At 38.2% G+C, this 24,432-nt stretch overlaps 2 protein-coding genes across 3 annotated transcripts in view; one reads left to right on the top strand and one right to left on the bottom strand.

The window, feature by feature from the left end:
• Window positions 1-3,017, top strand: part of WNT7B (Wnt family member 7B) — a 61,405-nt gene extending 58,388 nt beyond the window's left edge. For both annotated transcript variants that reach the window (XM_075275164.1, XM_075275163.1), the window contains exon 4: window positions 2,322-3,017. In XM_075275164.1, the coding sequence (XP_075131265.1) occupies window positions 2,322-2,801 (480 nt within the window). In that variant the 3' untranslated portion in view covers window positions 2,802-3,017. The remainder of the gene's footprint in view (window positions 1-2,321) is intronic.
• Window positions 1-24,432, bottom strand: part of FBLN1 (fibulin 1) — a 364,927-nt gene that overhangs the window by 160,791 nt on the left and 179,704 nt on the right. The window lies entirely within an intron of this gene.

The following is a 24,432-nucleotide window of genomic DNA, read 5'->3' as shown; positions in this document are numbered from 1 at the left end:
CGTCCTTCTTCTTCATCTGCCTCCTCCCCTTGTCTGTCGTCTTCTTTCTTCGTCATGTCAGCGAGACCGTGTTAGAGCCGACTGCGCATGCCGTCCGGCGGCCATATTTCCAAGGCTGCAATTGCGCGCATGCGCAGTATGCTCCTCGCTGAACAGCGTGTACTGCGCATGCTCAGTAAGGTCCGTACAGCCCTCCGACGCGCGAGTGAACTCATCCAGGCGTCGGAGGGCTGTACGGACCTTACTGAGCATGCACAGTACACTCTGTTCGGCGAAGATGTGAGGAGCGTACTGCGCATGCGCGCAATTGCAGCCTTGCAAACATGGCCACCGGCCGGCATGCGCAGTCGGCTCTAACAGGGTCTATAAAACAAGATAAAGTCAGGTGGCTGTAGGAGTATTCCACCTTGCTCAGAAGGTTGGTCCACTCTTCTGGGATTCCAGAAGTTCACCCCTCTTTTTGGGAGCCTCCCAAATGTTCCAGAAGTGTTGGCAAATATGTCTTTTATAGACAAGGTGCCATCTCCTCAATATGTCCCTCTGGTGCGATGTCAAGGAAAGTCATGAAGTTCTTCTTTCCAGCTTCTGAAGGAGGTATCTGGGAACCTTTCAGATGTTTAGGGAGAGCTGGCTATTACAGTATGCACATAGACAGTGAAGTCCTATTACAAAAAGTTTGTAAGCTTCAAGTCAATGATACTCTGTTGGGCCAATCCAACCCTATCTCCGGTAGACTTGATTTAACCGTTTGCTGACTTTCCACCAGATAGCCTAGCTATTACTCAACTGGTGGAATCTGTAAACCACAATCTCCACTTGTCCTATAAAACGTCTCGTGAAATTTTTTTATTGCTTCTATTTCTTAGGTGGCATTTCTCTCAACGTAGGCCCAAGGCGTTTCCACCTGCCCTGGCGCTACCTGACGGTTCATCTGCTGTCATGTAAATTTATAGAACCGACAAGTTCTTACCCAATCTGCAGTCCCTGCTGACAAGTACCTGCCTGAATAGACCGCAGGCCGTTAATAACGCCTGTATGATTACAATAGAAGGTGTCTGGATATTTGTAAAATGGATAATTATACGGAACAGCTCGCCCAGCTGAATTCTGGAGAGAATTCCTCGCATACATGTCATTTTTTATTAGTCGAGGGCTGAGCTCATAATAATGGTGATTGACATGTAGCAGAAGGCTGTTATTTTATGTCTACTAGGCAGGTACAAAAGGCCGTGTAAATTCTGCTGCAGTCGACATCTGTTACAGGAATGTGCACCCCCCCCCATACCCCCACCCCATCAGGGCAGCCAAAAACAAATAAGCAGGTACAGTAAGATGTTGCCAGACAAAGCATGAGATAGCTCTACAAACTCAGTCAGTGGATGAACTTCTTAGGAAGTATTCAGTTTCCCTGCAGTGCCTCCGCAGGGGAAAGGGAGTATTACAAGTCGACCATTTAAGTCCATCCACTGCCTTTATAATGACATGCATGAAATGCTCTAGTTAGAAAAGTAATTGTCACCATTCAGGATTATTCGGCTATTGTTATCGAATTTTTGGACACCCCCTCCCCCGTACAAATCATATTGTGATTTCACATTTCGTTGTATAGGCTTCACACCTGCTTTGTGTTTCATTGCAGTATTTAAGCACCTGGAATGTGGTATATAAGTTGTAGGCAGGGTGGTTGGGATGGAAGCGAGCCCTGTGCATTGGAGCAATGTATGTCTCTGTGCATGTAAGGGCTTGGTGTGCAATGAACCCATCCTACGGTAGAAAACAAAAATAGAACAAGTTGCCGGAGAATCTAGTTTGTCTAAGATGAGGAACAGCGCCACCCCTATGCATGGGACTTTAATGGTATTACAGCTTTACACAATTTATTTACCAATTTGTGTTGGCCTTAGGGATGTGTCATCTGGACGGGGCATAGCTACCAACAGGTCAGAATTGTCTCAGATTTTTAGGATAAATCTTTGCAAATTTGTCTTGTTGCAACCCAAAAAGGTGAAGGGTTTACACTAACAAAATTGGGTGGGAAATCCCACCGTAAGTGCCAGTAAATTTGCTTCTGCATGGTCTGTCCAAGTGGATCATCTTCCCTATGGTTAACATGTTCTCCTTGGACACTATATAGTATACCTCAATCACTGATGGTGGACAGACCCGTAGGAGGACCACATAAGTATTACTATATAGTACACCTTTAGTGGGAGGGGGGCGCACTAGAGCACCATCCAACCTAAGGTCACATCAAAGCTTTGGGGACTCTAATAGGGTACAATACCGATTCGATCTATAATGTATGTTTTTCGCCCCACCAGGTATTAGAAGAACAGATGAAGCTGGAATGTAAATGTCACGGGGTATCTGGATCCTGCACCACCAAAACCTGTTGGAACACTTTGCCAAAATTTCGGGATATTGGATTTGTTTTGAAAGATAAATACAATGACGCGGTACACGTGGAGGTGGTGAGGGCCCACCGGCTACGCCAACCCACTTTCCTCACCATCAAAAAAGTCAAAAACTACCAGAAGCCCATGGATACGGATCTGGTGTACATTGAACGTTCTCCAAACTACTGCGAGGAAGACAGCGCCACAGGGAGCGTAGGGACTCAGGGTCGGCTCTGTAACCGCACCTCACCCCACGTAGACGGCTGTGACCTTATGTGTTGCGGTCGCGGATACAACACCCACCAGTACACCAAAGTATGGCAGTGCAACTGTAAATTTCACTGGTGCTGCTTTGTCAAATGCAACACGTGCAGCGAAAGGACAGAAGTTTTTACCTGCAAATAGAGCACGCCCGGTGCCCACCGACCCGCATTACAGGACCACTATGGCGCCATTTTGCACACTTAATTTTCTTTATTAAGAAAATTAGACCCTTTTGTTACAGGCAGGGAGGGAATGCTTTGTTCATTGCTGATTTCCTAGTCTACCGGGAGCATTGCACCTTTTCACGCTGGAGGGGGTTATATTGTAGATATTTTTTTAAATTATACATTTTACAAAAAAAAAAACAACAAAAAAACAAAAAGTCTAAAAGGAAAACGAGCGAGAAGTCACGACCTTATATTATGGGACTGTAGGACTGCCGAGAAGGGACCAAAACGGAATAAACTATAATACAAATCTCAACTATTAGCTAAACGCGTTCAATTTGTATCGCCTGCCAGTCACACTGGAATTATTCTAATGAACATAAAAATTTTTATAATTATTAATTTATGTTTTTAATAGTATGAACAAATTCTGAGCACTAACGGGTAGCTTGTGTCTTAATTCCCTACTAAATGTTAAACTTATAGTTGTCTGACTTACAATGAATCTTGTATATTTTATTTTATTTTTTTTTCTATTTTGTGCTACTGAGGGGTCCTAAATTTTAACAATTTTTTAATTTTTTTAAATTTTTATTTTATTTTTTTGTAATGTTGTAACAGAGCAGAATAGAGTATCAGCCCTGCTGGATGACTACAGATAGCACGCGCGTCGATCAATACGTACACAGGGGCTTTGTCGCAGCAAATTGATAGATTAATGTTATTGATTAGACCTGACGACATCCGTATCCCTCGCCATGACTCATTCGTCTGTCCACACGAGACCTCAGCTGTTGCAGGACTTTAAGCACACCATGAATGGTATATTAAACCAACTACCTACGTACTGTATGATGTTCGGTATTTGTTCAATAAATGTTTATTTTCTAGATATTTGGATTTTAAGGATGAATCTCGCCATTTTTTTTTTTTTTTTTAAAGTTTCAATTCATGGAAACAAAAAAATGGAGTTTCTCATAAAGGCTATCTGTATAAAAAATTTGGCAGCACTGTAGCTCCCAAAAATCTGAGTTTTTCTTCATTGGCCACAGTTTTGATTGGACTTGGTTCCTCAGGGGAGTGGCCTAAGTTGTTCTGCTTTCAGAGTAAGCAGTGTTGGGTGAGTAGGCCGCTTTACACAATTATCTACGTTTAATGTTTGTTTTCTATGTGTATCAAGAAACCTTGTAGACCAGAAAGGTGAATTGTTGAAGAAACTGGAGAGGGAATGGAAATAAAGTAGAGGAGCGCGGAGCCAAAGTGTTATGCCCGGAATTCCTGGTGTTCTTTACATATCTGTGTTCTGTGTTGCTCCCCCTTCACTTGGGATGATTTTCTGGGGGCCATTGGACCCCACCAGATTTATTATCTATTGTAAATGATAACTGAAATCTACAATAGCTGGCATAGGCTTTATTGGCGATGGCCTTTAGGGTCGTGGATAGAACGTTCCTTCTACCTTTCCCTTCTCTGATGGATGCCGCTGATGTTAGGAGAGCAGCGTTTCCGTAGAAGAGACAGATTGAAGAAGAATGCCGTCGCTGATTCACGCACAGGGGCAGGGTCAGAGATTTCACAGCAGCTCAGATGACTGCATTCTCAACTTTTTGACCATTATCTTCTTCTGTTATGATAGTGCTCTAGGAATGTGAAGAAACTTAGGCCGTAGGTAATGGAGGATTGAAATAATAGCTTGCATCAGTCGTAGGAGTATAATGGAAGCTCCTGAAATGGTCTGATCTGCTTTCAAGGTCCATATCTAAAAATCATCAGGGTCAGGATATAAGTGTCCTTCGAAAGCACAAACAGCGCTCTGTATTCACGTATATTAACTGATCATAGAGGGGCTGTGGTAGCGCTACACCCTGCTATGAGCATTCCAACTGGGAACCCAACGAAAGTGCTCCTCATGGTCCGGATAACTTATCCTAAGTTTAGGCCATCAATAGCCCAGTAAAACCCTTTAAAGAGAACCTTTCTCTATCTGCATCCTTTAATAGGCACCACTCCACTGATTCTGGAACAGTTGGAATTTTTTCTTTAGCCCCCACCATTCCTGAGCAATCAGGAACACATTATACTAATTAGGCTCTCTACTGATGTGGGCAGGTCCCAGACTATCTGATGCAGCCAAAGACTGCCCACCTGACAGTAGAGAACCAAGTCTGCCTACCAGATGCTTAAACTAAGAACTGATTGCTCAGGAACAGTGGGAGCTAGAGAAAAAATTCCAACTATGCCATAATCAGTGGAGCAGGGCCTATTAACCTATTCCCGACATCACTGTGTAAGAGTAAAGTGGATGTTGAGTATTTAAACATGGCGGCACTAATACCCACAATAAATGCGTACACTGATCTCTGGCATCAAGGCCTCCGGCGCCATATTTGTAGCATCTGTATTTTGTCATGGCTCTTTTTTCCCTGAAACAGTGCCACTCTTTTCCATAGGTTATAGGTGGTACTGCAGTCCATTGCCATCTGGGGACCGAACCCTTAGAACGATCCATGACGGTCTCTTCCCAATATGAAGACATCAATACTATAAACGATTGGTTACCATTGGGGAAGGGTCCTGGTACAGATTATGATTTGCAGCTCAGAAGCAGGATAAAAAAACTTTTTGGTTGGGTGAACATTTTTTGAAAATATTTTTGGATTTTTTTTTTAATATAAAAATAGAAAAACTCCTCCCTGGTTAAGTACTACATAAAAGATACAAAGTCAGTCGTGAAAAATATCCGCAGAAACACTACGCATTGCCTAATATTGGCATAGCGGTAAAATTACGTGACCGAGGTGCACAAAACCAGCCTCGGGGCCAGAGTTCATAACTGACAATAGATATTTTAGATAAAATCATTAAGCAACGACTTCCCAGAAATATTGACATTTTTTGCAGCCCGGGTTATTTGAGCAGACACGGATTCAGCGTTGAGGTATTTGTGTACGGTGGGGGAGGGGGGGTCACATATTTCATATTCTCTGTGTAACTTGACTGATGACAATTGACATCTTTAGTGAAAGGTGCTGAGAGCTGGTAGCCTTTACCTTCTAATGCTACGTGCTCAGTACTCTGCTGGAATCACTCCTAGAACAACTCACGTAGGATGTAGAACGCGTGGAGACAGCGAATCCACCAAGATGGCGAAACGTTCAGCCTTTACCTGGTGCGACTTTTCTAAAACAAGATCGTTGCTTGTTTACAGGGACCCTTATTTTTTTTAAGGAACTATTGTGGGTTTAGTACAATTTTACAACTCTTCGATACCTGAAAACGCCCGAATCGGTGGTAGGTTCCCACCATCTGTTAAAGGGGTTGTCCAGGACTAGAAGACTGAGCTCCGCTTCCTTCTCTCAGGACGACGAAGGATGGGAGAACCTCTGAAGATTTAACTCATCCAATGTTCGGACGAAGCAATCCTCCGTTCCGACCATGACATTACTATACTCTGTGGTCTTCACATCCCATTTCGTTACCTCTTCCGGGCATCTCCCAGTGTCCAACGATCTGAGTCTTACTCCTTCGGCCATGTGACATCACAGAACAGCACCAGAAACGGTGTTGGGCACTCTTCTGCGATGTCATACACCCAGGGTCACCATGGAAGCCTTTGATTGGGCCTAAGTGGCAACCCAATCACAGAAGAACGCCCATAGGAGGAAGACCATACTCTTGTCAAATTTGGTTCGTTGCGAACAGATTCACCCAACTCTAATCACGACCGCTGGTGGCTTGGTCATGTTCAGTTCCGTTCATTTGACTGGGATTGAGCTGTAGCATGGCCATGTGACAATGGACGTGATGTCACTTCCTGAGAAGAGGAAGTGGAGCTCAGTATCGTAGTCCTTGATAACCCATCCATAGAAGAACCACTTTCCATGTGACTTCAGTGAGGGGTTCTCACAGGGGAGCCTATATGGGATGCAGAGATGGCGGTCGCTAATGGGCCCTGATGGGGCCAGAAAAGGTCCCTCTGAAGTCATGCTTCAGAGATGATACTAAGCTGTGGGTGAGATCGCCCGTCTATGGGTGGCCTCAGGCACCTCTTGGAAATAATCGATTTCAGAGATCCAAAATTCCACAATCATCTGATTTCCATGGCTCATTTCATAAAGGTTTAGTCATGGTGAAACTACCCCTTTAAGAAGCACAAAGCATCTTTTTACAATATTTTGTACACTAGGTGGCGCTATTCTTCAGAACTCCACAGCTATTTTAATACCTTAAGTAAAATATCACAAGTTATACCCTGAGCAATAACTCAACAAACATTGAAGGCCCTAGCCCTTTAATTACAAATCGTCCACAACTTAAAGGGATTTGCGGCAGAGAGAGTAAGTTTGCTTCTACGGTGGGCCCAGCGATCCTTATCTAGCTCTTGTCAATCTTGCAGATCAATCTCTCCGGATCACAGACTGTTTGTTCACAAAAATGCCAAACTTGCCCTGACTATTTTTTCTTTTACTGTTAACCCTTTTTTAGGAATTTATCTTTTTGTGAAGGTCTTGAAAAGAGTCGGTCACCTGCAATAACGAAGAAGGTAGCCTGAGATACCTGCACAGTAATCCCCTGTGAGGGTTACAGTACACCGCCCCCATGTGTCATGGGCAGAGACTGTTGGACTGGCCCACCTGAGTACCAGATCTTCTGGTAGGCCCAGGATCTAACTCAATAATGGTCCAGGAGAACACACCCAGATATGAAGGGTTTTATTGTCGGGGTCTTAGGGGTGGTTGGAAGATGGTTGGAGGGTGGTTGGAGGACGGCTGGAGGACGGCTGGAGGACGGTTGGAGGACGGCTGGAGGGTGGCTGGAGGTTGGGCCCCAGAATCATTTTGTTTGGTGGTCCGATGCTGGATAGGGAAGTTATATCAGCCTCCTCACAGCGATATGAAAAAGTATTTGCCCCCACTTCCAAATGGGACTTAGAGCTGGATGACGTCCATTGGTCACATGTTCTTACTTGAATGGGACTGAGCTATAGTAAGGCGGCCATTTTTATAATCCAGATTTATCCCTTTAAAAGAAGCTGATCTTTGAGAGCTGTTTGTTGCAGTCCACACACTGATGACCCTATGGCATGAGGAGAACAATGTGGCCACTTAGGGTCCAAAAATTGGAAAGAAAATCAGGAGTGACCACCATGACATAATGTGAGGACCATCATACAGCACTCTATATCTCAGCTTTCTAGAATTCCTAAATTTTTATTTTATATGTATTGAGAAATTTCCCTTCTAGTAATAGTTAAAAATCGTGAAAAAAAAAACTATAACGTATGATCTGACAATAAACCCTGCTAAGAAATACCGCCCAATAAAAATAGGAACCTTTCCAAAAACGGTATTAATAAAATCCCAAATTCCTGCACTCTTTGGGTAGATACTTTGCATAGTATCTAGATAGTGATTGGCATGGCACCAGCCTGGGTAGGTTACAAGCCCCCGATGGTGAGGAACGTCACATATCGGACATGAAGGCCGCGTATAATTGGCGGTGGGCTCACAGTGGAGGCTCCATCCACCCTGTGTGTTATTATCCGCACGGTCCCACCGCTCCATCCACCACCTCCAGTCTGGATTCTATTTATGATGCAGACAGGCCGTCCCGGAAGGAATTAGAGAGGGGCATTAGCTTGCAGAATATATGCCACTGAGCTAATGATTCTGACACATCCACAATGCCGGCTTTGTCGACGACCAGCTCTGTTTTTCTATCTCTTCTATTTTACTGGATGAAACAAAATGGACTTATTCTAGTCAATCCAGGGAATAATATGGAGGCTTATGGAGTTCCGGGACCCAGGACCTCAGACAACTGACAAAACCCCAATTACTTCTGCTCCGCTTGTTTCCTGATATGCTTTACATACTATAATAAAGAATGCAGGGAGCTCGACATGGAAGCCTATCTATAGGGAGAGGGAGATGTATAATACTGCTCAAAGGAGGCCATATTATAGTAGTTATATCCTTGTATATAGGAGGTAGTATTATAGTAGTTATAGCCTTGTATATAGGAGGTAGTATTATAGTAGTTATATTCTTGTACATAGGAGCAGTATTATAGTAGTTATATTCTTGTACATAGGAGTAGTATTATAGTAGTTATATTCTTGTACATAGGAGTAGTATTATAGTAGTTATATTCTTGTACATAGGAGCAGTATTATAGTAGTTATATTCTTGTATATAGGAGCAGTATTATAGTAGTTATATTCTTGTACATAGGAGCAGTATTATAGTAGTTATATTCTTGTACATAGGAGCAGTATTATAGTAGTTATATTCTTGTACATAGGAGCAGTATTATAGTAGTTATATTCTTGTACATAGGAGGTATTATTATAGTAGTTATATTCTTGTACATAGGAGCAGTATTATAGTAGTTATATTCTTGTACATAGGAGCAGTATTATAGTAGTTATATTCTTGTACATAAGAGTAGTATTATAGTAGTTATATAGTAGTTATATTCTTGTACATAGGAGTAGTATTATAGTAGTTATATTCTTGTACATAGGAGTGGTATTATAGTAGTTATATTCTTGTACATAAGAGTAGTATTATAGTAGTTATATTCTTGTACATAGGAGTAGTATTATAGTAGTTATATTCTTGTACAAAAGGAGTAGTATTATAGTAGTTATATTCTTGTACATAAGAGCAGTATTATAGTAGTTATATTCTTGTACATAGGAGGTAGTATGATAGTAGTTATATTCTTGTACATAGGAGCAGTAATAATAATATAATAATAAATTTTATTTATATAGCGCCAACATATTCCGCAGAGCTGTACAATTTGTAGGGTTCAGATACAGACAGATACAAAACAAAGAACGTCATTTCACACAATGGGACTGAGGGCCCTGCTCACAAGAGCTTACAATCTATGAGGTAGAGAGGATGACACAAGAGTATTTATAGTAGTTATATTCTTGTACATAGGAGCAGTATTATAGTAGTTATATTCTTGTACATAGGAGCAGTATTATAGTAGTTATATTCTTGTATATGGGAGTAGTATTATAGTAGTTATATTCTTGTACATAGGAGTAGTATTATAGTGGTTATATTCTTGTACATAGGAGTAGTAGTATAGTGGTTATAGTCTTGTACATAGGAGTAGTATTATAGTAGTTATAGTCTTGTACATAGGAGCAGTATTATAGTAGTTATATTCTTGTACATAGGAGTAGTATTATAGTAGTTATATTCTTGTACATAGGAACAGTATTATAGTAGTTATATTCTTGTACATAGGAGCAGTATTATAGTAGTTATATTCTTGTACATAGGAGCAGTATTATAGTAGTTATATTCTTGTACATAGAAGCAGTATTATAGTAGTTATATTCTTGTACATAGGAGTAGTATTATAGTAGTTATATTCTTGTATATAGGAGCAGTATTATAGTAGTTATACTGTATTCTTGTACATAGGGGGCAGTATTATAGTAGTTATACTGTATTCTTGTACATAGGAGGTAGTATTATAGTAGTTATATTCTTGTACATAGGAGTAGTATTATAGTAGTTATATTCTTGTACATAGGAGTAGTATTATAGTAGTTATATTCTTGTATATAGGAGCAGTATTATAGTAGTTATATTCTTGTACATAGGAGCAGTATTATAGTATTTATGTTCTTGTACATAGGAGTAGTATTATAGTAGTAATATTCTTGTACATAGGAGTAGTATTATAGTAGTTATATTCTTGTATATAGGAGCAGTATTATAGTAGTTATATTCTTGTACATAGGAGCAGTATTATAGTAGTTATATTCTTGTACATAGGAGTAGTATTATAGTAGTTATATTCTTGTACATAGGAGGTAGTATTATAGTAGTTATATTCTTGTACATAGGAGGCAGTATTATAGTAGTTATATTCTTGTACATAGGAGGCAGTATTATAGTAGTTATATTCTTGTACATAGGAGGCAGTATTATAGTAGTTATATTCTTGTACATAGGAGCAGTATTATAGTAGTTATATTCTTGTACATAGGAGTAGTATTATAGTAGTTATATTCTTGTACATAGGAGCAGTATTATAATAGTTATATTCTTGTACATAGGAGCAGTATTATAGTAGTTATATTCTTGTACATAGGAGCAGTATTATAGTAGTTATATTCTTGTACATAGGAGCAGTATTATAGTAGTTATATTCTTGTACATAGGAGCAGTATTATAGTAGTTATATTCTTGTACATAGGAGCAGTATTATAGTAGTTATATTCTTGTACATAGGAGTAGTATTATAGTAGTTATATTCTTGTACATAGGAGGTAGTATTATAGTAGTTATATTCTTGTACATAGGAGGCAGTATTATAGTAGTTATATTCTTGTACATAGGAGGCAGTATTATAGTAGTTATATTCTTGTACATAGGAGCAGTATTATAGTAGTTATATTCTTGTATATAGGAGCAGTATTATAGTAGTTATATTCTTGTACATAGGAGGCAGTATTATAGTAGTTATATTCTTGTACATAGGAGGCAGTATTATAGTAGTTATATTCTTGTACATAGGAGGCAGTATTATAGTAGTTATATTCTTGTACATAGGAGCAGTATTATAGTAGTTATATTCTTGTACATAGGAGCAGTATTATAGTAGTTATATTCTTGTACATAGGAGTAGTATTATAGTAGTAATATTCTTGTACATAGGAGTAGTATTATAGTAGTTATATTCTTGTACATAGGAGGTAGTATTATAGTAGTTATATTCTTGTACATAGGAGCAGTATTATAGTAGTTATATTCTTGTACATAGGAGGCAGTATTATAGTAGTTATATTCTTGTACATAGGAGGCAGTATTATAGTAGTTATATTCTTGTAAATAGGAGCAGTATTATAGTAGTTATATTCTTGTACATAGGAGTAGTATTATAGTAGTTATATTCTTGTACATAGGAGGTAGTATTATAGTAGTTATATTCTTGTACATAGGAGCAGTATTATAGTAGTTATATTCTTGTACATAGAAGCAGTATTATAGTAGTTATATTCTTGTACATAGGAGTAGTATTATAGTAGTTATATTCTTGTATATAGGAGCAGTATTATAGTAGTTATATTCTTGTACATAGGAGCAGTATTATAGTATTTATATTCTTGTACATAGGAGTAGTATTATAGTAGTAATATTCTTGTACATAGAAGTAGTATTATAGTAGTTATATTCTTGTATATAGGAGCAGTATTATAGTAGTTATATTCTTGTACATAGGAGCAGTATTATAGTATTTATATTCTTGTACATAGGAGTAGTATTATAGTAGTAATATTCTTGTACATAGAAGTAGTATTATAGTAGTTATATTCTTGTATATAGGAGCAGTATTATAGTAGTTATATTCTTGTACATAGGAGCAGTATTATAGTAGTTATATTCTTGTACATAGGAGTAGTATTATAGTAGTTATATTCTTGTACATAGGAGGTAGTATTATAGTAGTTATATTCTTGTACATAGGAGCAGTATTATAGTAGTTATATTCTTGTACATAGGAGGCAGTATTATAGTAGTTATATTCTTGTACATAGGAGGCAGTATTATAGTAGTAGTTATATTCTTGTACATAGGAGCAGTATTATAGTAGTTATATTCTTGTACATAGGAGTAGTATTATAGTAGTTATATTCTTGTACATAGGAGGTAGTATTATAGTAGTTATATTCTTGTACATAGGAGCAGTATTATAGTAGTTATATTCTTGTACATAGGAGTAGTATTATAGTAGTTATATTCTTGTATATAGGAACAGTATTATAGTAGTTATATTCTTGTACATAGGAGCAGTATTATAGTAGTTATATTCTTGTACATAGGAGCAGTATTATAGTAGTTATATTCTTGTACATAGGAACAGTATTATAGTAGTTATATTCTTGTACATAGGAGCAGTATTATAGTAGTTATATTCTTGTACATAGGAGCAGTATTATAGTAGTTATATTCTTGTACATAGAAGCAGTATTATAGTAGTTATATTCTTGTACATAGGAGTAGTATTATAGTAGTTATATTCTTGTACATAGGAGCAGTATTATAGTATTTATATTCTTGTACATAGGAGTAGTATTATAGTAGTTATATTCTTGTACATAGGAGGTAGTATTATAGTAGTTATATTCTTGTACATAGGAGCAGTATTATAGTAGTTATATTCTTGTACATAGGAGGCAGTATTATAGTAGTTATATTCTTGTACATAGGAGGCAGTATTATAGTAGTTATATTCTTGTATATAGGAGCAGTATTATAGTAGTTATATTCTTGTACATAGGAGCAGTATTATAGTAGTTATATTCTTGTACATAGGAGGTAGTATTATAGTAGTTATATTCTTGTACATAGGAGGCAGTATTATAGTAGTTATATTCTTGTATATAGGAGCAGTATTATAGTAGTTATATTCTTGTATATAGGAGCAGTATTATAGTAGTTATATTCTTGTACATAGGAGGCAGTATTATAGTAGTTATATTCTTGTACATAGGAGGCAGTATTATAGTAGTTATATTCTTGTACATAGGAGCAGTATTATAGTAGTTATATTCTTGTACATAGGAGTAGTATTATAGTAGTTATATTCTTGTACATAGGAGCAGTATTATAGTAGTTATATTCTTGTACATAGGAGCAGTATTATAGTAGTTATATTCTTGTACATAGGAGCAGTATTATAGTAGTTATATTCTTGTATATAGGAGCAGTATTATAGTAGTTATATTCTTGTACATAGGAGCAGTATTATAGTAGTTATATTCTTGTACATAGGAGTAGTATTATAGTAGTTATATTCTTGTACATAGGAGGTAGTATTATAGTAGTTATATTCTTGTACATAGGAGGCAGTATTATAGTAGTTATATTCTTGTACATAGGAGGCAGTATTATAGTAGTTATATTCTTGTACATAGGAGCAGTATTATAGTAGTTATATTCTTGTATATAGGAGCAGTATTATAGTAGTTATATTCTTGTACATAGGAGGCAGTATTATAGTAGTTATATTCTTGTACATAGGAGGCAGTATTATAGTAGTTATATTCTTGTACATAGGAGGCAGTATTATAGTAGTTATATTCTTGTACATAGGAGCAGTATTATAGTAGTTATATTCTTGTACATAGGAGCAGTATTATAGTAGTTATATTCTTGTACATAGGAGTAGTATTATAGTAGTAATATTCTTGTACATAGGAGTAGTATTATAGTAGTTATATTCTTGTACATAGGAGGTAGTATTATAGTAGTTATATTCTTGTACATAGGAGCAGTATTATAGTAGTTATATTCTTGTACATAGGAGGCAGTATTATAGTAGTTATATTCTTGTACATAGGAGGCAGTATTATAGTAGTTATATTCTTGTAAATAGGAGCAGTATTATAGTAGTTATATTCTTGTACATAGGAGTAGTATTATAGTAGTTATATTCTTGTACATAGGAGGTAGTATTATAGTAGTTATATTCTTGTACATAGGAGCAGTATTATAGTAGTTATATTCTTGTACATAGAAGCAGTATTATAGTAGTTATATTCTTGTACATAGGAGTAGTATTATAGTAGTTATATTCTTGTATATAGGAGCAGTATTATAGTAGTTATATTCTTGTACATAGGAGCAGTATTATAGTATTTATATTCTTGTACATAGGAGTAGTATTATAGTAGTAATATTCTTGTACATAGAAGTAGTATTATAGTAGTTATATTCTTGTATATAGGAGCAGTATTATAGTAGTTATATTCTTGTACATAGGAGCAGTATTATAGTATTTATATTCTTGTACATAGGAGTAGTATTATAGTAGTAATATTCTTGTACATAGAAGTAGTATTATAGTAGTTATATTCTTGTATATAGGAGCAGTATTATAGTAGTTATATTCTTGTACATAGGAGCAGTATTATAGTAGTTATATTCTTGTACATAGGAGTAGTATTATAGTAGTTATATTCTTGTACATAGGAGGTAGTATTATAGTAGTTATATTCTTGTACATAGGAGCAGTATTATAGTAGTTATATTCTTGTACATAGGAGGCAGTATTATAGTAGTTATATTCTTGTACATAGGAGGCAGTATTATAGTAGTAGTTATATTCTTGTACATAGGAGCAGTATTATAGTAGTTATATTCTTGTACATAGGAGTAGTATTATAGTAGTTATATTCTTGTACATAGGAGGTAGTATTATAGTAGTTATATTCTTGTACATAGGAGCAGTATTATAGTAGTTATATTCTTGTACATAGGAGTAGTATTATAGTAGTTATATTCTTGTACATAGGAACAGTATTATAGTAGTTATATTCTTGTACATAGGAGCAGTATTATAGTAGTTATATTCTTGTACATAGGAGCAGTATTATAGTAGTTATATTCTTGTACATAGGAACAGTATTATAGTAGTTATATTCTTGTACATAGGAGCAGTATTATAGTAGTTATATTCTTGTACATAGGAGCAGTATTATAGTAGTTATATTCTTGTACATAGAAGCAGTATTATAGTAGTTATATTCTTGTACATAGGAGTAGTATTATAGTAGTTATATTCTTGTACATAGGAGCAGTATTATAGTAGTTATATTCTTGTACATAGGAGCAGTATTATAGTATTTATATTCTTGTACATAGGAGTAGTATTATAGTAGTTATATTCTTGTACATAGGAGCAGTATTATAGTAGTTATATTCTTGTACATAGGAGGCAGTATTATAGTAGTTATATTCTTGTACATAGGAGGCAGTATTATAGTAGTTATATTCTTGTATATAGGAGCAGTATTATAGTAGTTATATTCTTGTACATAGGAGCAGTATTATAGTAGTTATATTCTTGTACATAGGAGGTAGTATTATAGTAGTTATATTCTTGTACATAGGAGGCAGTATTATAGTAGTTATATTCTTGTATATAGGAGCAGTATTATAGTAGTTATATTCTTGTATATAGGAGCAGTATTATAGTAGTTATATTCTTGTACATAGGAGGCAGTATTATAGTAGTTATATTCTTGTACATAGGAGGCAGTATTATAGTAGTTATATTCTTGTACATAGGAGGCAGTATTATAGTAGTTATATTCTTGTATATAGGAGCAGTATTATAGTAGTTATATTCTTGTATATAGGAGCAGTATTATAGTAGTTATATTCTTGTACATAGGAGGCAGTATTATAGTAGTTATATTCTTGTACATAGGAGGCAGTATTATAGTAGTTATATTCTTGTACATAGGAGGCAGTATTATAGTAGTTATATTCTTGTACATAGGAGGCAGTATTATAGTAGTTATATTCTTGTATATAGGAGCAGTATTATAGTAGTTATATTCTTGTACATAGGAGCAGTATTATAGTAGTTATATTCTTGTACATAGGAGTAGTATTATAGTAGTTATATTCTTGTACATAGGAGGTAGTATTATAGTAGTTATATTCTTGTACATAGGAGGTAGTATTATAGTAGTTATATTCTTGTACATAGGAGTAGTATTATAGTCGTTATATTCTTGTACATAGGAGCAGTATTATAGTAGTTATATTCTTGTACATAGGAGCAGTATTATAGTAGTTATATTCTTGTATATAGGAGCAGTATTATAGTAGTTATATTCTTGTACATAGGAGTAGTATTATAGTAGTAATATTCTTGTACATAGGAGTATAGAATCTTTAGCCAAATGTTGTACTAAATGTGTTGGTACCAAAGAACTTATTAGTTAGTTCTTGGGTCTTGAGTTCAGACTTGACTAGGGTAATTCTCACCATGTTCTGCTTACAAATTTCCTCCAGAGAACTCTGGTTCCCACCTACAGACCAAGAAAGCATTATGGAGAATGTTGGTGTTCTAGTGAAGCTTGCCTTGCGACGCCATCACATTGACACCTACAGAACATGTTCCTATTGCTGTTGAATAACATGGAACTTGCAACCCATTACAAGAAACAAAGGGAGTCAGCCGGTGAGATAACCTCTTCTCAAGAGGACACAGTTAATCATCTGAGATGATGGATATTGATGTCAATACTTGGTTTCCGTCATATTTCCAACCCAACCTATCTGAGCTCAAAGACAACTTGTGACCTTACCTCGCTGTATTTTGTCATCACAACGTGTTGCCGGGGAGATCATTTTGATGTCATGAATAAAACTCTTTGTGCGATTCCACTTCCTGGGTCATTGGAGGAATGGAAAAAAAAAAGTCACCAGTTAAACATTACTAAATAATGAATGTCTCAAGAACACTCAATGTATAGTTCACCTGTGTACACAGAAGTGAGGGAGCCCCATGGCAAATAGTAAAATTGGGCCACTTTCTGGTGCTGGTTGACTCTACCACACCCATAGCTACATAGGCCATAAAGACATGATGCCTGATCCAGAACACCTGAACAATAAATATCAACGCCATACAAGGCTCCAATAATATTACCATAGGGTCCACAAATAAAAGTGTCATACAGAGCTTAAATAATACCGACATAGAGCCTATAAAGAATAGTACCATACATAGCTCAAATAATACCGACATAGTGCCTATAAATAATAGTACCATATATAGTTCAAATAAAGCCTATAAATAATAGTACCATATATAGCTCAAATAATAGACATAGAGCCTATAAATAATAGTACCATATATAGCTCAAATAATACCAACATAGAGGCTATAAAGAATAGTACCATATATAGCTCAAATAATACCGACATAGAGCCTATAAATAATAGTACTATACATAGCTCAAATTATACTGTCAGAGTTCATAAATATTACTACCATACAATACAACTGACTCCATAAATAAAAGTGTCATAAAACGTCTCATAAAAATAAATGGCTGTTGGATAAATCAATATCCCTAATACGTGCCGGCCCCGCTGTGTACACAGCCAGATGAGCGCAGCACTCAAGGAACCATTACACCTTAATGATACTATTAGGACTAGAGGTGTGTACCAAGACCTTGTGGGAGACATCTTTGTTTGGAGACTACACAGCATTAGGCCATTAGGGGTGGCCACGCACCTCAGTGACAGGTCTTCAAACCCACCAATTTTGGCAACATTGTCCAAACATCTAACTAATGTCTATGGAGAGGTCCTGACTTTACCCATGGCCGATGTTGGGTGTAAAAGAATTAGCGATGTTGGGTTTCACCATGCTCAGTTCATTCTTACACAGGAGATCAACTACCGCCAGAGGAGTCCGACAATGACTTGTGAACATTTTGGCTCTGGCAATGTATTCTATTGTATACCAAGTCCACAATCCCTCCCCCATCACTCGGTTTCAGTACAAACCATGCGGTAGATCCTCCAGCCTTGTTATCACAATAGATGTATATTACAGTCATCCCGATTCTTGTAGTTTATAATGATCGTTACCAGATAATCTCCAAATTAGTGACATTAATACCGTCGGGGGTCAGGGATGGTTTGTAACATTTACAGCACAAATCTCGTCATTGTTCAGCACGTTCACCACCAGCTGCGTTTCTTGAACTATCCACCCAGGACAAGGAACCGACATGTTTCCAGAGATCAAATTAATATTCTTCATCTTAATCCTATAATAATTTTCTAATACCTTTCACTGTTCTGTCACTAGTAGTTGAATCAAAATTTGGCAGACGCTGCTCCGGGGAGGTTACATAAGAGATGGAAGATGTGGAGGCGCACAAGGATCCGGGGAGGAATTCTGTATAATAGAGCGATGGATCTGAAAGTCATAAAAGAAAGGAAAGGGGTAAAGAAAGTGGAAGGTGGCCATCACGTGGAAGGTGGCCATCACGTGGAAGGAATATATTACGTGGAAGGTGGCCATCACGTGGAAGGAATATTTCACCCATGTAATAATTATACGCAAACTTATCCAGTGACTAAAATAAAAATTAAGAAAAAGTGTTTCGGGTATATTCCCTAGTCCCTGGTGTCTAGTGTTTTCTCCTTCTCCAGTTCCTGGCCCCTGCCCAGTTCCTGATGTCTTGTGGCTTCATTGTCTAAGTCAAGGTGTCGTTTCGATATATTCTCAAATCCCAGAAGTCGTGTTTTATTATCTACTCCCTGGTGTCTTTCTCATTACAAGGCCTCATTAGGATACATTCTATAGTCCCTGGTGTCTAGTGTTTATTACCTAGTCACTAGTCTACTGGTTTCACCCAATATTTTATGTTTAGTAGCTTCTTTTTCTAATTCCTAGTGTGTAGTAGCTTCATTTTCCAGTTCTTGGTGTGTATCTTTTTTCCCCCCCAGTATCTTATAGATTTATTGTTTAGTCCCTGGTGTGTAGTGGTTTCACACCACAGTTCTTGAGGTCTAGTGGCTTTGTTTTCTAGTCCATGGTATTTAGTAGGTTCGCTTCCTAGTTCTTGATGTTCAATGGCTTCATTTTCTCATTACCTGGTGTCTTCTAGATGTATTCTCCAGTCCCTGGTGTCTAGAGGCTTCACTCCCTAGTTCTTGATGTTTGGTGGCTTAATGTTCGCCTTTTGGATACATACAATAAGTCCCTAGTGTCTAGTGGTTATTACCTAGTTATTAGTCTACTGGTTTCATTCCCCAACTTTTTAATGTCTGGTGGCTTTATTTTCTACTTCATGCTGTCTAGTGGTTTCTCTTCACAGTTCTTGATGTCTCATGGCTTCACTTCTCCTTCCCTGGTATATTCTAGATTTATCCTCCAATCTCTGGTGTCTAGTATTTTATTACCCTGGTGTCTAGAGGTTTCACTCCCCAGTTCTTGATGTCTGGAGGCTTCATTGTCTGGTCCCTGATCTGATGTCTCGCTACGTCATTCTCCAGTCCCTTGTGACTATTTTCCCAGTCGGTCTAGTAGCTTCTTTCCAAGTCTTTGAGGTCTCATGGCTTTATTTCCCAGTCCCTGGTGTTTAATGTTTTCACTCCCCAATTCTTTATGTGTTATTTACTTCACTTGTCCCATGTCTTGTGACTTTCCCAGCCTGTAGCGTCTTTTGGATGAATTTCCCAGTTCCTGGTGTCTTGTGGCTTCATTGCCCAATCTTTAGTGCCATTTGGGTTCATTTCTAGGTCCCTGGTGTCTTATGACCTCATTTCCCAAATCGATTGTGTCATTTGGATTCCATTCTTGGTCTCCGTTGTCTACTGACTTCATTTCCCAGTTCTTGGTGTCATCCCGTTCCTTGTGGTTTCATTTCCAATTTCTATTTTCATTTGGATTCATTTCTTGGTCCTCGGTGTCTTAATACTTCATTTCCCAGTTCTTTTTGTCATCTGGATTAATTTCCCAATCCCTGGTGTCAGTTGGATTAACTTCTTGGTCCCTGGTTGTCTTCAGAGTTCTTTATGGATTAATTTCCTGGGCTATAGGTGAGGCCCAAGTGTCTTCTGGTCACTTGCACCAATCCCTAGTGTCTAGTGATTTCTTGGTCCAGTAATTGGTATTTAATGGTGCCAAGGGACCCTGGTGTCTGATGGTTTAATACCCCAGTTGGTTAAGTGCCCAGTGGTTTGTGGATCTTAAAGTTCATCCATCTTCTTGCTCACAAAAAGTTCTCCCAACAAAAGTAACAAGACACATATCATACATATATGGAGGAGCCTTTTAAGACCAAAAGAACCTCAGTCTGACATTGAGCAGTGGGGTTTTCTTGATGGGATATCCCCTTAAGCTACCCCTATTATATCTTATTGAGTGAATACTCACTCAAGGACTCAGCACAAGTAGCGGATTCAGCTGTTGGGTGTGGTCCATATTTCAGCGTTGACATTTGCCCGGCGCTCTCTCATGTGCACTTAGTGTAATTGTTGGAGCATTATCAGTGCTGGCGAGACCTCACGTGAACACACGGACTTATTTGATGTAAAATATTAACTGCAGGTAATTGAACAAATGGTGTTGAAACACAAAACACAGATAAGACAGCTTTGTAATTGGAAACCTAGAATTCAGAGCATCTGTTCCCGGTTGTAGTGCGTCCAAATTGGCATGAGGAAACACAGAGAGTATGTGCTAATGCGGGCACGTGGTTTCTCGATGCCTTAGGAATGTTCACCACTTTCAAATTAAACCTTTTCATGCCGGGCACTTAGGTCAAACATCGGTATCGCTGATCAACGGCAGCAGGAGGAGGGATCAGGCAAGAATTCCATCTAGGAGGTTACTTAGAGATGCCAAATTTTTTGGAAAGCCGTATTGAATAGAAGATAGTTCCATACGTAGAAGCTTAATTTTTCTTGGGTTCTCCAACTTTTCCAAAAAGTCACAAAACATTAGCACTAGAGATGAGCGAGTAGTATTCGAGTAGGTATTCGATCGAATACTAAGGTATTCGAAATACTCGTACTCGATCGAGTACCGCTCGCTATTCGAATGGAAAGATTCGATGCAGAACCAGCGTTAATTGGCCGAATGCTATACAGTCGGCCAATCAACGCTGGTTCTTCTCCTACCTTTAGAAGTCTTCTCTGTGCAGCTTCCCTGCGGCATCTTCCGGCTCTGAATTCACTCTGCCAGGCATCGGGCCTGGGCAAAGCCGACTGCGCATGCCCGCGCTACAAGAAAATGGCCGCTTTGACTGTAAGCAGCCATTTTCTTGTAGTGCGGGCATGCGCAGTCAGCTCTGCCCAGGCCCGATGCTTGGCAGAGTGAATTCAGAGCTGGAAGACGCTGTGCGGAGAAGACTTCTTGGATAATCAAGGCCCGACCCTCACTCATGGACTTGGTAAGTTCAATTTGAGCGAATGTTGCCTACCCCTGAAATGAGCATTTTCCCCCCATAGTCTATAATAGGATTCGATATTCGAATCGAGTAGTCAAATATTGAGGGGCTACTCGAAATGAATATCGAATATCGAGTATTTAACTACTCGCTCATTTCTAATTAGCACACATTTATCAGATGGCTCTAGACAAAAATTTGGCCCACCCTACTCTTATATTGACCATAGTTGGCTGAATATCTATTGGTCTAAAACGTCTCCATTTCCTTGACATGTTTAGCTTCGGCGTTTGCCTAGTAAGAGTTTGGCCACTTCCAAATGGTCAGTATTTCCCAAAATTGGTTGAATTGAGCAAAACAAAAACAAAAACACACTTCCTAGTGAATTTGATGTATACCAGAAAAATGTTGGCAATTTGCCACCATAATTGGTCTTCAAGAGAGTCTCCTACCACCAAAATCTTTGTTTTAACCACTTATATGCCATCGTAGGAATGGTTAGTAGCATGGTAATCATAACTTTTTGGTCTAACAGTGCAGTCCTACCTTCTAAAGTCAACTTTTAATCCGTACGTACATGGGCTGTTTGGTACACCGGGGACAGGGTTGAGTTTGCCTGGGGTTGACTCACATTAGGATCTGTAAATCTTTATATTAGGGGGTCATAGTGGGTGACAGACTAGAGATGAGCGAGTACTGTTCGGATCAGCCGATCCGAACAGCACGCACGCATTGAAATGAATGGACGTAACCGGCACGCGGGGGGTTAAGCGGCCGGCCGGCGTCAAAGAGGAAGTACCAGATGCTTCCATTCATTTCAATGCGTGCGTGCTGTTTGGATCGGCTGATCCGAACAGTCTCGCTCATCTCTATGACAGACTCCTTTTAATTTCTAAACGCTTGAAATTTTTGTGCCATTTTAAATGGAGCCCAAATAACAATGCCATATTGTCTATAAATTAAACCGCTATATAATACACGCACAATACCAATTAGTGCCAAAAACGGTGATACAGTGCGCACATAATAGTAGGCACTGTATGCTAAGTAAATAAACAGATGAAGAACGCCAAAGTCAATTTTTTCGGTTGCGGGAACCTTTGAAGGACCATACGTTATCTGGCCTCAATATAATACACTATTTCATTGATAAAATCTATAAAAAAAAAAACCCTACACATTGGTAGCAAGTAAGTTTACATAGCATATGAAAATCATGTAGTTTCCACTTAAATTTTTTTTTTTTTAAAAAAAAACAACAAGTCTCAACATTATTGAGACCTTCATAAATCTATCAGTCTTCAGCTGGCTGTGAGTCAAGAAAGACAAATCCTGGCACAGGTTCTAGAGTTTTCAATGCTCGGGGCTACAAAGACCTAATTTAAAAGAGCAGATTTTTCATGAACGGTTCCTCTTCCCCAGCATGGCTCTAGGCTCTGAGACACACACATACACGAGGCTGAAAGCCGGCCTCTCTATTCTGTCATGTGTAACTTAGAAATAGCTGGCCAGGTAGAGGTGCTGAAAGACACACTGCAGGTGGGTCCACGGTCCTGCGGGTGAGGCCTAAGAGGGAGATGGGATTAAACATCAGACGAAACATGGGATTAAACATCAGATGAAATATACCCCTAGAATCAAAAATATCACCAGTAAGTAGACATCTTCGAGTTGTCCACTTTGGCCAAGTTTTTGAAAATTCTAGGTCAACCGTTTCGTCATATCTTTTTCTTGTATAGATGGTTGACAACCAATATTACAACCACATTTTTTTATCAAATGTGGGCAAATTCAATATTTTGTACCCTTCAGCTGTATTCGGTCGAGTCTGGACGAAGGGTATCTTTTAATTTTTGACCAATTTTCCTTTTTGCCCTCAGAGCTAAGGGGCTATCAAATTATGCAAGTTAATAGAGGATATCCGAATGCTGCCCGTGTCCTCCATGGACCCATTTGTAGTTGAAGTGGGCCAGAGACTCCAAAATGGACCTGTCCTGAGTTTTGCCCACTGGGGTCAAGGCTTCCTACATGGACCCATGATAATAAACAGGGGTGTGTTTGGGGTCATAGGAAATAATGGGTCCATGTGCCAGCTGTTGAAAATAAGGTTAGCATACAGTTGTGTGCATGAAGCCTAAGTGGTAGGTCCCATCTTTAAGGTGCCCATGCACCTTTAATAGCCCCGATTCTCCATGTACGAACATGTTCTTAAAGAGGAGAGAGGTGCAAGCCAACAGTGGACATTTCTAGAAGAAAATTATCTTCAGGAATGGATTTTGAAATGCAATGTGCTCATACTCTTGTTTTTCCTCCCAACGTCGTCTGTCGCGGGAGGATCGGATTTGGCCCATAACAAAATTGGTGGATTTTGCTTTTATGTATATGGGAACCTTTAAAGGTGCTCTATCAGCAAAATTTTGCTGTATGAGCCCCACATATGCGTGAATAGCCTTTAAAAAGCTAAAAAAAAAAAAAACGCTACTACGCAGGCGCGGGATTTCAAGCAATCCAGTCAGAAGAAAATGAGGATGAAGCCACGGAAGAGCAGGGACCAGAGGGCGTCGCTGTAAGAAGAAAGAAGAGGTAGGCGTGCCAGAAGAGGACGTCGGATCGTGCACGACCGCCCACCGTGCACGTTCCGGAATGATTTACATATAGAGCCCCTTTAAACTTCTTCTTAGACCTCCTATAGATTTGGCTTCCCTAACCTTTGGTGATCAGCAGACATTGCCTGGGATATTGTCCGTACTCATGTCCATAATACGGCATCCAAAAAGGGATACTCTAAATGGGACCCCTTTAAGTCTACATAAAATGGCCAGTTCCCATCTGCGTATGGGTTTCCATTTGGGGTGTC

This window comes from Leptodactylus fuscus, chromosome 5 (assembly GCF_031893055.1).
Source record: "Leptodactylus fuscus isolate aLepFus1 chromosome 5, aLepFus1.hap2, whole genome shotgun sequence".
Taxonomy (NCBI): Eukaryota; Metazoa; Chordata; class Amphibia; order Anura; family Leptodactylidae; genus Leptodactylus; species Leptodactylus fuscus.
This window is presented reverse-complemented; position numbering and strand designations above follow the sequence as displayed.